Raw genomic sequence first — 15580 nt, forward strand, 5'->3', positions numbered from 1 at the left:
GTTATAAGTTTTATACTTTATTAAAAGTCATATAGGAGTAGTGTAGTATGAAAAAATTGAAAATTATCTTTTCTCCTAAAATAAAGCATAAAGTGACTGGCCCTTTTAGAAATAACATAATAAATAAATAAACTATAATTTACACTAATAAAGTATTCAAAAGCATCTTAAACAAGTTTGGGACAAAATGACGTCGAAATTATACAGATTTTTATGGAATGACCCGTTTAAGTGGATACAGAAAAACTGAATTGCCGTGGGAACAAGCCCTTGGCAGGCTAAAACAATGTATCTCCTTATCAAATAGTATTTATATTTAATCCTAATAAAAAGCTGACTTCTACACGCATATTCATGATGGCCCAAGTATTTAAGTGCCGTAGTTTCCCCATGAAGCCCCTCCATCTTCATTGCCATCGGCACTATCGCGGGCGGTATGGCCTAATCACCATTATGGCACACGTGCTTGTGTGCTGGGGCTACTATTCTACCGTCTTGGTGTTTGGTTTAATTTATATTTGTACAATTTGTAGTTTTGTAAAAAAAAGTCCAATAATTTATATAAACCTACATAATATTTTTTTAAAGCGGGCTTTTTTAAATCATGATGATGTTTTAATAGTAGATGCTATACGAGTATTACCTGTAAGTAATACAAAATTTGCTAAGCTTAGGGACTAGATGGCACCGTGTATGTTTAATTATGTATTAGTACTTTCAAGACATCTCTAAGAATATGATCTAATTCATATAATTTCTTTCGTTGATAACCATCATGCTGGTATAATCGAGGCAGAATCTAGAATAAATCACTTACATAGCTCAGAATACACCCCCAGGTATTTCCGAAGAAAAATCTCGCTGCCATCCGACGAGTGAGGGCGCCAATTACGCCACGAATGGCAGACGATGTCATTCCGATCGTTCGCGTCGACTTAATTATGACAAAGAGTTCACCTCTTGAATAAGTAACCAACCACTGCAAGTAAAACCTAGTTACGTGCGTTAACGTCAGCAATAAAATTTCATTCTGCGGCCATTATTCCAGCATTAGTTACCCGAGAACTTTACCTTAACAAAAATACACTCTGCGATATTGCGACACTCTTAATACTGATTTTCTTTCTTTCCCCTAACGCGAGCATTTTTATGCTCATCCTCGAACTTTCGCAATCCACTTATATCAGCCGTGAAGCGCAAAGCAAATACAAAAAGTTTGGATGTTTAATCTGCACGCTTTAAGGATATTCATTGAAATTTCGCGAAGTCACTTTAAATAATCCACGGGGATGTCATTCTTATTTTTGTACCATTAAAATGGATTTCGATAATTCAAGGTGTTTTTGTTTAAGTCAGTAATATCCAAAAAGCCTGCGTTGAAAACGCACATATTGAATTGTCTACGGTCATGTCTCAGGATATTTTCGGACTAAAATCTGGTGGATTGAACTTCCAGGAATCTTGTGGATGTAACTGATTCCTGAAAACCATTTCATGCGAATTGCATGTATAGTACATAAGCAATTTTGGAAAACTGGAAACCAAAATATAGCAATACGAGTATTTTGCTCCAATCCAAAATATCACTACATAACATCACTTGTAAGGAAAAACTAACATCAGACCGATTTATACACACAGGAGATATTAATAAAATCATAATCAGTATACTTACTCCATCCTCAGAACTGAAAGAGATCCTTAGGGTGCGTTGTGTGGAACAAGATCTGGGGTCATGATTGCCAATGAATGTTTGATACGCGGCGTCATGTAATCCCCAGCTTGTCTTCATATGAATCGAGTTTCGTCTGTCATGTTGTCGTTCGGATTAGCCAGACTAAATATTATGACTAAAACATGGTGCGTAGATTGTAGTAATTACAAATTGAGAAGGCGCCATCCAAATACCTAGTATTTTTTAAAGTATTAAATGATAGATTGTGCCGCTATTTTAATTGTAACTTTTACTACTCTCGATCAAACTTTACTTTTAAATCCGTACAAATTGAGAAATTACCGTCCAAATAGTATTTTCTAAGGCGGGGTTACACCATCTTACTTTAACTTTGACAAACGTCAAAAATCTGTCAAACTCCATACAAAAAACACCGGTTATCGTGTATTGAAATGATAGTTTTTGCCGCTATTTTAGCTGATTTTTTTTCTACTCTCTATCAAACTCTTCTTTGAACTCCATTCGCTTCCACTCACATCAACAAACAAAATCTAGCGTTTCTGTTTGCTTCAACGAATGTGTCTGCTTTGAATTTTGTGCCCACGTTTCCCGGCTTAGGTGCATAAATTACATAGTAAGAACGGCTGAGCATTGTAAAATTGCTTCTTTCCGAGGTATTTTGATAAATAGCTGAGTGAAATAATTTCGTACACATATCTACTTAACGATACGCGGGAGTAGCTGGGACGCGGCGGGAATTCTTATCTCACGAACGCAGCACTTTGATTATGACGAAAGGAATATTTAAAGAAGCTGTGCGTGCTTTGTGTTGTTCCCATGTGAGAAATTCATAACTGATATTAGGGTATTACTCAGAATTACGGTCATTTTTGTAAGCTTAGTTTTTGGAAGAAGTATGAGAGCGTTCAGGGTAGATGTAAGTGCGTAGTAAGACTATTTATGAGCACGAGTAACTGTAACTTTTAAATATTTTATTTGGAAACTTTAGTTAATCTAGAATTACACTAATCTTGTGTCATTTTGGTAACTTATTCCAGAATTGTTCAGAAAGTCTTCATTGGAGACATTTTCCGTTTCACTAGCGTTTTTATGTAATTTTAATTGAAAAGTTTGTTATCTGACGAACACAGCACTTTGACTATAACGAAAGGAATATTTAAAGAATCTCCGTTGTTCCCATGTGAGAAATTCATAATCATAACTGATATTAGGGTATTACTCAAAATTACTGCTGCTTTATAGCTCACTATTTTTGTGAGCTTAGTGTTTGGAAGATGGACGAGGGCATTCACGGTGAATGTGTGAGAGTTGTTTCTTAGTATATTTAGTTTGTAGACATTGCACTTTTAAATTTTAATATGCATGTTCACATGTTGCTTACAAACTACATATCAATAAGTACTTAGTGTTACCAGTTGGTAATATTTATCTAGAATTAGCATAATAGCAAAATGGTCCAGCATTTTGATATTTTTATTCAGAATTGTCCAGAAATCAAATTATACACATTTTCCATTTGATTAGTCATGTGTTACATTACATACTTCTATTTACGCACGTCAGCAGTGGACGTCATTTGTAAAACGAACGAACGTACGAAATACGAATCATTTTTGAAATTTACCTCCTATTAAACTTACTACTGTCAAAACTAATAAATATTCTAAAAATATCTTCTACCTACTTCTGACTTGGTATCAGCCATTTAAGAAAATTACCTGAACAGCTGCCTTGTACATTAACTAAAACGCCTAGTCCATCCCGTTAAGCATTTAACTCTTTATCAATCCAATCTTGACAATTTGTAGTAAATAGTTCCGGGCCCTCCAATAAAGTTGCTGTTACAGATAACAGCGATCCCTAAGTGAAAGTGGAAACTTATCCTGATCATTGAAATCCCTGATTCGATCGCATCCCCGCAGCTATCACTTATTCATCAGCCCATGAATAGTTAAGTCGGTTTGCTTGGCTGCTAACCAACTTTGCCTAATGATATTGCTGATGCGTCACCTTAATAGGCTGTGCATAGGATGCCTATGTTTTTATCTCTAATAAGAAAACAGCTACCACTAGAGATAATGCTATCACAGCCGCATTCAGTGTATTGTGAGTTAATCAAAAGGAACAGTACGGCTAGCACGAAAAACTTTCGAATTCGAATCGTTTGCGTATTTGAATCGCCATTAAAAGATTTGGTACGAAAACTACAACAGCGCCCTTGTGAACGTGTCGTAAAGTGAACATAGTATGAGAAATGGTTGCACGAAACTTATTTTGAGAATCAAAATTGTCACGTTATCGTTTAATTCGAAGGTTGAGTATCGAATTTCGTCGAATACGCAAACGATTCGAAGATAAAAGTTGTTCATGCTAGAGGTACAGATGTGTCACGTGGTGCACGAAAGATGTAGTCTAGAAACTAACACAGTAACACTCATGTCGTACCGATAAAACCTAACGTGCGCATGATTTGATTTATAACAAAATGTTCAGTTATTTATAGCTAAATAGTTCACGTTCTTATGTGACACAATGTACTCTAAACAGCTTCTTTAGTTACTTAATGTGCACTTAGTTCTAATTAGAGCTTAGGCGCTACGCAGAACTTAATGCGTATTTCTAGGGAGTGAAACTAGCCTTCAGGCAATTTCATGTCCTTAGATATTATAATCCGGGTCATTCTAGGTATTTTGCTATTAATTCACGATAGGAATCTAATGCACTATGACTAGACTACTGGCGGCTGAATCTCAATGATCTTAAGATTTAACTTTAACATCAATCTTTAGTATATCAGTAGATCTATTAATTTACGTGGTTGTTAATGACAATGACTTTTACATGAGATATTATCTATTTTCTAATTATTAAAATATGCATTTAGTGCAGATAGGTATTTAAGCCTTTATATTAAGGAATTTCCTTTGTATCAAGATATTTTTACTTTATACAAAATACTCGTTTTTAGTGTCAAGATGATGTCATCGCTGTAGCAAATCTATGACAATTTATTCTATTCGCGTCCCGGCATGAACGCGTGACAAGATGTGTATCAAAATGGCATGAGTTCATACTAAAGGTTAGCCCTAACCAGATAATGTAAACATACGAAATTGGACTTCAAACCCTTAAGCTTCTAGTACACAACTGATATAAACGGGACGTGACGTTCATATAAAATCGAGCAAGAAAAATTGTTGTTAATTCTTTGTACTCTCATTGAAATGGTTAACTTTTTTAATGGTCTTTCCTTCTTGCAAGTAGCAAAGGATGCCTATAAAAAGTAATTGTATTACAAACTTGACCTACATATTCTTAGTAATAATCTCTCGCAAACATCTCCAGAGATGTCCTATGTTCAACAAAATTTACGATTAGAGTTTTCGATTTTATAGTATTCTTTCTTTAATACCTCTGGAACAGTATAGAGTAGAGATGAAACGGATATCCGGCAACTATCCGGTAGGCCGGATATCCGGCCCTAATTTACTATCCGGCCGGATACCGGATAGTAACTCACTATCCGGCCGGATACCGGATATTAAAAAAAAACGACAATTTCCTATTAATAAAATGAAATACATTAATCTTTGAGGTAAATATCAATAAAATGGCTTACAATAATGAAGACTTTTATTTAAAGTCCAAAAAGTTACAAAAAAGCCATATTAAGGCCTTTCAAAACTAATTTATTTTTCTGGGCTATTCACTCTAATGACGAATACATAGATAAATAGTAAATATCTGTTAATGTCGAAATATTGCCAAATTAAATAGGCGATTTTTTTTTCACTGATGGTCTGATGACACAATGCAACTACACTGGCCATCACAAAGATCGACCCTCCCGCGACAAGCACTTTCAAACGTATGCATCCCCACTTCCCACCAATATTAAAGCCTAGTTCTAAACTTCATTTCATTAAAGGAAAGGGTTTTACCCCAAAAATGTGTCTGTAGAAGAATCCAGAGTCACTTCTTCAAAAAATAGGTAGTTACGCTTGAGCCGACTTTTATGGCTATAAAACTGTTAAGTTGGGATTAATCGCTATCCATATGTTAAAGAGGACACGTGAGATCATTATTTGGTTTTATAACCATAAAAATTGGTCTAATTGATCCCAGAGGTGAGCCCAAAGTGAGGTCTTTTTTCAAGTCACATTTATTGTATATCGCGTTTATGTTAATCGTTTATTAAGAAATTAAATGTGTTTTTCTTTAAGGATATTTATTGGGCTTTCAATTAACACCAATATTGTTGGGGCACCATGACTGTGTCAGTAGAAACGAGTTTTCCTGTAAAACGTAATAAACGTAGGTGGGCCGATTTTTGTGATGACCAGTATAGTTGAATTTTCGCTATTCAATCACACACTTTTTCATTTTCATTTTCATTCACGATTGCAGCCGAAATTGAATTGATCTGCCCCCTAGACAAGTGGCAAAATCTGACATTCTAATCGGACGGATTCGATTTTCCAAAAGTGTGACTAGTCTATTCTACTAATAGACCCACTGATCGCGTTCGAAGCACCTGTGCGGCCCTATACTCGTCACGACATGCAACGAGACAATGGACCAACTATCCGGCCGCCGGATATCCGGCTATCCGGCCTAGCAGCTGGCCGGATATCCGGTATCCGGTATCCGGCCAAACAACTATCCGTTTCATCTCTAGTATAGAGAGCAGTAACCGTAAAATTTATCGGCGTACTACATTTGGGGAGTGATCGGGCCTAAATATACGGTTTTGTTATCAAGTAGTTTGGCAAATGGGATTCTTTTAGTTAAGAGCATGAGTGTTGGCTATGTAATGACTATTATAGTGCTCTGTATCAAACTAATCTCCACTAAGAAGGTCTGTTTTTTTCTTTCTTGGCCTGCATCTCACCTGATGGAAAGTGATGATCAGGCTGAAGGTGGAAGCGAGCTTCCCAGAATCCTCAACTGCAGAGGAACTGTCTATCTTACCTTCAACTGCCGGAACACAACAATGCTGTGAACGGCTGTTGGTCTGTATTGAAAAAAAAGTCAATAAAAACTATTTTCATTTAGTGTAAACGCAATTGCAAGTAAAGCCGCCCATAAACGGAGCGACTCGAATGATCACGTAGGTGTCAGACGCTTTCCAAGCGGAGGATGCACGTGCCTACGTTCATTAGCGGACAGATGCGTCTGCAATCGGAATCTAATCTCACCGTTCCACCGGAACAATGTTACAGGACAGCCGATAATTGACAACCATTTCGAGTACTTGCTAAAGGTGTTGATGTAACGATTTGTCTACAGAACGGAATTGTAGATGTGTTTAGTTGCAATTTAAAAAAATAACTTACATTGTTTTATTATTTGACTAAAGAAAACAGAGCTAAACGATTCAACTTAGACATTCACCGTTTAAAATTAAATAACCTTGTTGCAATTTTAAATTCAAGCAACAAATATTTTTTCCGATGTTTCACATTTACCTAGATTCCTAAATTAATTGTCTAGTAAGTGATCATTTTTACTTCATCATAAATTAAATAAAATCACACAAATACACAAATCGTTCCAACTATCCTAACATTTTCCACAAAATCCTAAACAAGACTTCTCGCTACGAAATAAAAATAAACCGTGTACCGGTAAGGGGCGCAGCGTCACTGGCACGTACTCGTAGCGGAGATCTGAGTGCCGCGCAGTGAAATTTGTCGTTTGACACCTCCGCTTCAGTGGCCCGCGGGCGTGGATACGCTATTATACGCGAGTGCACACGCTTGTCGCGCCGTGTGGAGACGGCCTACGTGTGATACGTGTCAGAATTAAACATTGAAATTTTGAACGTTTATATCAATGTTTACGTATGAACGCATTGGAACAGCTTGGAATTAATTTATGGATAAATTTTTCACTACCTACAAATTAAATCTCATAATTTGGCATCTACATTTTTAACTTGGTTTAGTCTATTAGTAGTTATTTTCAGATTACCGCTAAATATTCTTATAATTGTAAGTAAGTAGGTCTACAAATAAACGATTAATCTATCTATCAAAATAATGTTTTTGGTTTGCACTAAAATCTAATCACTAAGCAGAGCTTTTGCATATAAGTTTTATTTGTCCGGTACTCTAATCTATAAGTAAAGCGAAAATGTTTTATGTTAAAATATTATCTTAATCTAATAATGGTTCACCAATTTAAAATATTTCAATTCAACAATTTTATTATAATGGTAAGTTGTAAATATTAATTTCTTAGGCCCAGTTTTTTGATTCTTAGTTAAAATAACTAATTGTTAAATTTTGCTACTAATGGTTAAATATTAACAAAATGTAAACTAATAGTTAAAAAATGTACTAAAAGTCACGCTAACCATTGCTCGAAAAACATTTTTTTCTGATATTTAACCACTTGTCATTTGACATTTGTCAAATTTGACCATTGGTTATTTTAACTAAGAATCAAAAAACCGGGCCTTATTAGTCGATCGTACCACTCACAGATTTCCTACAACCTATTCTTAATTGCTTATTTTTATTTTAAAACCTCAATTCCAATCCAACATACAAAAATGCTGGCAACGTATAAAAAATAATCAAATTAAAAATAAACTATTTTGTCAACACACCGTTTTTGACATGTTTAAAAAACAAAATCCAACCAAATATCTGTGACGCATAACTGCCGCCAAAACACATTCGTCTTTTGTTTTTTGGGGGTATCTCGCTTTATTTATTTACTTTCGGTCAAACGTCATCCGTTCACTTTGCTCTCAACTATCATGTGCTTAATGCTAAATTAATTTTGCTCTTCTAAAACCTTTTAGCTTTCTTATTTCTTCTTGTGATTTACTTAGTGCGACGAGTGATCAGTGAAAATGGTGTTCAGTTTGCGTGAAATGCTGTCACGGCTGCGGTACACACACGATGAGAGGGATTGTGTTCATGATGAAGACGAGGTAAGAAGTAATTGAGTTTATGCCATTACATTATTAGTAACTAGGCTTACTAGGCTTAAATTCGATTGAATAATTGTTTCATTTGCATGGAAATTGACATGAATTTGTTGAAACTAAGTTTTGGTAGTTGACGTAAAATTTTTGTTGGATCCCATTCTCAATTTACGGGTGATATTGTTGCGAAAATTATTCAACAGTTAACCAGTTGGAGTTTGACACTTCAATTAATCAACACAATACGAACGAAATTGGCTTTATACGTTATATTTGTACGAGTAAAATAGTTTTACGTGGGAAAGTTTTGACGTTTTCCAAATTGATGAGATATTCCAAATTCACTTTACACATTTATCAATTTACGATTTTTTTAGTTTATTATAATTATTGTGAAGAAATAACAATTTTAGAATTTTTATTAATTAATAATATAGCCTTTATTTAAAATTTAAGTTCGATATTTATAAACCACCCGCAGTATAAAACTAAAATTAGATTTCATTAGATTATCATGTTTAATGCTTGAAACGCCTCCTTTTAATGGGTTCATAACACTATTAAAAGATTGGCGATAGCTATTCCTTGGTGTACAGTCAGGCTCAAAAGTATTTATCAAAATTAAAAGCCATAGCTTTAAAATACCATAAGAATCATTAATATAGTTTCAATTATTTTTGGATTACATTTTATTAAAAATAGCATTCTGACAAATCAGTGTTATATTGTCAATTATACAATACCAGTTTTGTACAAGACACTAATTAGCCCTTAAGCAGCGGACGTATACTTCCTACATAGTTTTTTTAACGTCGTAGCCAGGTTTTGGTGAATCAAAGCCCACAATGTGTCAAAATCTAATCTTAAATATATACTCTATGGTTCCAAATACTAAAACTTGGTGTTTCCGAACGTATGTGTCATTGACAGCCAGTTGAATTTTTGACTACCGTTGGAGAGGTGTTTTTCAGTAACTGTGCAATACTTTTTCCGATTATGGCGAAACCAAGAAAGGTAAGTCGTGCAATTTTTTATATTTATAGATTTTGAGTTATAGTATCAAAATTTTAATGTATTTTTTTGTTGTTTTCCTGCAAAATTTTATAAAAAATAAGGTAAAATAACATGTGGGGAACATAAATGACCAAATCTGTTGAGTTGAACTATTTGTGGGAACTATATTTCCTTTGCCTGTTCTAATTACCTTATTTTTTGTATACTAGCTTAGCACTCTACTTTGTTCGTGTGTTTTAACATTAAAGTAAATAAATAAAATAAGTACATAAAATAAATAAATTATGAACAGACTAGCCTTCACCATATAATAGATATACAGATAAGACTTGTTTCTACCCCGGCAATGGGATTATGTTTTCCCACGTCATTTTTTCAGCTATTTCAGTGGTTTTTTCAGTAATTTGTTGATAAGGAATCGGAAAGGGCGTTATTTTAAGCCTTAATCCATATATAACGCTAACGGGTTATCGGGGCCTGTTTAAGGGTTAAAAGATGTCTAGTGATTATAATCGCACCAAGGAAACAGAATTTTATATTGGTACTTTGTAAAAGTAGACTACAGTCATGTCGATTACAGAGGATTAGGAGCTATCTAAGCCCTTATCTATATATATATATATATATAAAAGAAAGTCGTGTTAGTTACTCCACTTATAACTCAAGAACGGCTGAACCGATTTAGCTGAAAATTGTCAGGGAGGTAGTTTAGAGCCAGGAGAAGGACATAGGATACTTTTTATCCCGTTCGAAATTAAAAAAAAGTCTGCTTATTTATTGCCATTAAGGCGGAACAAAGTTCGCCGGGTCAGCTAGTAGTGAATAAAATATAATAATTAATTAACATTTTTCCACCCGACTGTACACCTGGCTCTAGTTATTATAACAGGAAAACTTATGGTTTTGGTGCATTCGCCATGTCACGGTGCAAACATTAATCACTGAATGGAACGCTGGAAACACCTGAGAGGGTACTGTTTCCTAACAATATTAAGGTCGCAAGCACTTTTGTGTTGTACTTGAAACTTATGTATCTTTTGCGACCAGTCATCCTACTATGTTGTTATGGCACTTTGCCGTTGTTTAGTGTGTGCTCGTTTTAGTGGATTGGATAACTTCTTTTGTACTTTTGTAGCACCAAAATAATAAGTATGATAGGTACGAAATTGCTTAGTTTGTGTAGTACATTTACTATCATGATTCTTTTTATTTTTATAATTAATAAAGTTTATGTACGTAAAAAATAACAAAAAATATTATCGACTACTAGTAACAATGTAAAAGATTTTTATTGTTAAATAGAAACAATCAAAACTGCATTAAATATTTTCAGTGCTTAGCTTGACGTGCTACTTATCGTCTAACTAAACTATAAAAACTACGTACCTACTATAATAATTATCATTTTTTTACTGATAGCTCAATTACAGTATTTTACTCCAAGAAAATTACCAAAAGTAATGGCTCAAAATGTTCTGAAAAGATTTTTCTATTGAACCATCGTGTTAATTCATCCAAGAAGCTACTCCGAATAGATACTATTCTCCGACAAAAAGTTTGAATACAGATTTATTCTAAGATCTTCAAATACGTAATGATAAAGTCCCATGAGAGGAACCCGTCGCGCGTGCGGAACACATTGAATTGATCGATGGACTAACTTTGTAGAATATGTTTAAGAACACTTTGATACAGCTTGGTTTCTAAGCCACTTTCCTTTCAAGCATAACCTCACTTACTTCAAAACAAATCCTCTATTTCTTTATTAAGCTGAAGTGAAAAATTCCTTTGCAGAAACGTGAAAGGAATCCGATAACTAATAATATAATAAACTACTGGGATTCCCTCTGAATTATGATTCAAGCATTGCAATATTCCTATCCCTTATTTCCTTTCTGTGAGCATTCAAACTGTACCGAAATATTTTATGATGGCCGGTAACCTTTGGATAATAAATTTGAATTTATATTTATCTTAGTGTTCCTCGTCTCATTTCTTTATGGCATTTTGTCTGACGTAGTCAACCTATGATATTTGATATCACCTTTCTAGTCCTTACTTTCTATTATTATGCTGTATGTTTGTTTCCTATGGTGACTACTTTAGTACACCAATTTACGTAGGTACACTGAAAAAAATGTTTGGTTACAGCTTACACAAAAAAGTGACTGGCGAACTAAGTGTTAACTATAACTGAGCCAAGTCTAGCTTGCTACAGAATTATTTCTTCAATTTACACAACATTTTGTTCCTCATAACCAAAGTGTTTGGTAGTCACTTTTGTTGTGTAAGCAGTAACCAAACATTTTTTTCAGTGTATGTCACTGGTAGATTCTAGTTAGACTGCTGAAACATTTCCTTCAGAAAGTCCCGTATGTGTAATCTCACACATTTTCCACAGTGTAACGTCGTGTTAGTATAATGTTTAATTGGAAATGGGTCCTTATCTCAAATAACATAGAGTACTCGTTCAGCGTAATAGTAACTTTGTCTCACTGTTCTATTTCCTCACAACAACAAACAATAGATTTAGTATGGATGAGTTGCGATGGTCTTAAAAAAGACTACCCTGATAAAAAAGTCGACGCGAACATACATCACATACATCAAATGCCCCACTTCAGAGGCCCCGGAAATTGATACGCTCCGGCATGCTATGCACTCACAAACACAGCTCCAAATATGGCGACCAGTGTCACAGAATTCCAGGTATTTTTTCCAAACTCTAAACCGAAACAGCAGCCAATTTCTCCTATTAAGATGTACTATGTCGTATAGTAACTGGAAAATTTATACTAAAATATACTTTGCACAAAATTTATAGCTTAGGTAACCTTAACTGGTGAGACAGGCAATCATAATAAACGTCCGGTGAGTAAATATTTATTTTTATTACTATTCTTTTAAAGTAATTCATACCATCTTGAAACGGTGCGGTAAAACGTCTGCCTTTGGATATCTACAAACAGCTTTTTAATTGCTATCTACTCCGTTAACACTCTCCTTTAGAGGTAGTAAAGTTTGATCGTGAAAAGTATTTTTAACACTCATAAACTCCACGGCAATTATGGTCTGGTAATGAGAATTAATAATCAATCAGTCCATCTCGGCCAGTGCGGTGCTCGACCGAGGGCAGAAGGAAATGAGTTCGCTCCAAAATCCAGACTAATCGTGCAACTGTAGCCGGTCAATTTTAAATTTTCACCCGTGCCACTGGCGGGTATTCAACGTTAATGCACCAACAATATTCCCCCGGACGTGCCATCGTAAAAACTTTGCCCACTAGACGTTCGCTTGCAACGTAAATACGGAAGGCATCATGCACTTTAACATTGTTTTAAAAAGTAAATTTCAATAACCTAAGAAAGTTCGTCGACACTTTTGATGGCTTTAAACTTGCTTCGAGTGTCTCCGTCTACGTTGAAACTGTTATTTATCGTCTGTTATTTAATTTTTCACGGCAATAAATTACTGAAGACTTATTGTTTTTATTTTATTTTATTTTCTGAAAGTATTCACTCGAAGAGATAATTTTAGGTTTTAACCCATCGGAATAAATATTTGAATCAAATTCCACTCGCGCCATTTGTATTCAAAGCTACACCTTCGCACATACGGAATGCGTTCTTAGCTAAGCAGTATAAATCTATATATATAAAAGAAAGTCGTGTTAGTTACTCCACTTATAACTCAAGAACAGCTGAACCGATTTAGCTGAAAATTGTCAGGGAGGTAGTTTAGAGCCAGGAGAAGGACATAGGATACTTTTTATCCAGTTCGAAATAAAAAAAAAGTCTGCTTATTTATTGCCATTAAGGCGGAACAAAGTTCGCCGGGTCAGCTAGTTTTAGATAATAACAACCTTTGAATGTTAAGTTTAATGATTACGATTGAAGCGATCTCGTTTGTAACTTCCAGTGATTACGCACACAAGCCAATCTGATAGCCTCCAAGCTGCATACTCCGCATACTCGCCTGTTACGTGTGTAGTAATTGGTATTCAGTACACTGGCTGCCTACGACGGAAATTAAAAATGATTGTATTGCCCTGCACTAGCAGAGTAGGCAGATAACAGCCGTGGCGGGCACTCGTACATTTTTTACGGTACACCAGCGTATTTACGGCAAAACAAATACTTGGATAAAAGCAGCTTTTGTATATTCTTCTGATGCTAGACCTTATTGGGACAAAACTACCTATTTGAATTTAATCTTATTAAAAAAGGTTTCTAACTGTAAATAAATATAGGTACGTTACCTTCTGCATAAGTCTATCTCAGGTCCTTGCTTTCATTTTAATAATATCAAATAATACAATCTTGTTACCTAAATAAACTCAATAAACAATGAAAGTTTGTTGTATGTAAGTCTACTTTACTAAGTTACATTTCGCCGAGTTTGTAAGTGCTTAAATCAGTAAGCCACATTTATTCCGTGTACTTGATTTCAGCAACTTTTATTATAAAAGCGTTGATAAAATAAAACTAATAAAAGTTGCGAGGTCGCGTAACAAAGAGCAAGGACAAAGTTCGCCGCCAAAATTAACTGTCGAGATTCACAATCAACGCCTCCGTAATTACAGTGTTAATATTTACAACGGTTGAAAGTTTAAACATGCGAATTGCACTTTCCACCAATTAATGTTTTGAGTTAAAAACGGGTAACAAAGGTCCGTCATCGCTAGTGTTTGCATGGCGGCCGTGTGCGCATCAATTAAAAATATATTACTTGCTGGACTGACTTCCGGCCCGTACGCGCCAATTTGTAGGGATGGCGCTGTCAATTTGACAGTTTCGGTTGGACCACTCAGCGAAAGTTGTACAAACGCAGAATGTGTTCTTTGAACTTAATAGTTACAAATTACCATAATCAATTGACATATTTTTTTCAACGCATCAATTCTAATATTTTTATAACAAATTAATGTTAGTTATGTACTTATTATGTCATCACATTTTTGACATACATCGACCACAGCAGCAGATATAGGTACTAGCCCTGAAAATTGAGTTGATTTTCATATGAAAAACTTCACAAGAACGAATACTTTCCTGGCAGGTATAGACACACATTTTCCATTGAAATGCACCCAGCACGTCCCCGTCGTTAGTCACATAATAATTTTATTCGCTCAATGATCATAGTACGATTTTTATTCCCGCACCACTGGCACTCGGCGAGTTATTTGCATATGAATTTGCTGTCACTATGTGCCTTTTCCCTCAAACCGACCGTTAACTACCAATAGTCTATTAGTCCGCGATTTATTTGTATTGACACAGTATTGCTCGTATAACGATTAACATTTGGCGGCGCAGAATTTTTGTTACGTGCCATTTCTTTCAATTGGAAAATAATTTAGTTTTTGTAACTCGTTCGTTACGCGGTTTAATGGTTTTGTGCTTGTATTAATAACCAAAAAAAAGTTATTAACATAGTTTTTAACTAAATATTTTTAAACAAATTTTCCACCACGTCTTATGGACGATACAACAAGAAACAAACATTGTTGCATCTTTACGCAGTTTAGTAGATGCAGAATTGCAGCAACCAAAACTTATGTTATTTTAAGTAAGTGTTAAAGGTGTTCTCACATAAAAAAGAACCTTCAGTTTAAAAACGATAAAATAGACTTAAAACCACCTCACTTCAATTTATTAGAGCATAGCTTCAATGATGGACATTGAGTTTGCGGAACGAAGAACTCCGTTTCAAATAATGTATTTGTAGACGCAACAAAATAAAAATAGAAAGCATCTCTTTGTTTGCCGGTGGTTAGCGGGATTGCGCTCCCACATTTTCCTTATTTTTACTTCGTTACGTTGCTAATAGCTATCGCCATATTGATTCCGGCAGGTATTGGTATCGAATCAAAACGCTTGTTTACTGACCGGCCCGGGCTTGTCGATTTGTTTCTAGTTGATATAGCAGAT

The 15580-nt window shown here is 35.0% G+C and overlaps 1 protein-coding gene across 1 annotated transcript in view; it reads left to right on the forward strand.

Moving 5' to 3' along the window:
- Window positions 1-8416: 8416 nt before the first annotated feature.
- LOC114366026 (polypyrimidine tract-binding protein 3-like) overlaps window positions 8417-15580 on the forward strand; it is a gene marked incomplete at its 3' end in the record, with an annotated part of 55252 nt that continues 48088 nt past the window's right edge. The window contains exon 1 of the mRNA XM_028322788.1: window positions 8417-8639. Coding sequence (XP_028178589.1) covers window positions 8559-8639 — 81 coding nt within the window. The remainder of the gene's footprint in view (window positions 8640-15580) is intronic.

Source organism: Ostrinia furnacalis, unplaced genomic scaffold (assembly GCF_004193835.3).
Source record: "Ostrinia furnacalis isolate ACB-3 unplaced genomic scaffold, ASM419383v2 OfSCF0508, whole genome shotgun sequence".
Lineage (NCBI taxonomy): Eukaryota > Metazoa > Arthropoda > Insecta > Lepidoptera > Crambidae > Ostrinia > Ostrinia furnacalis.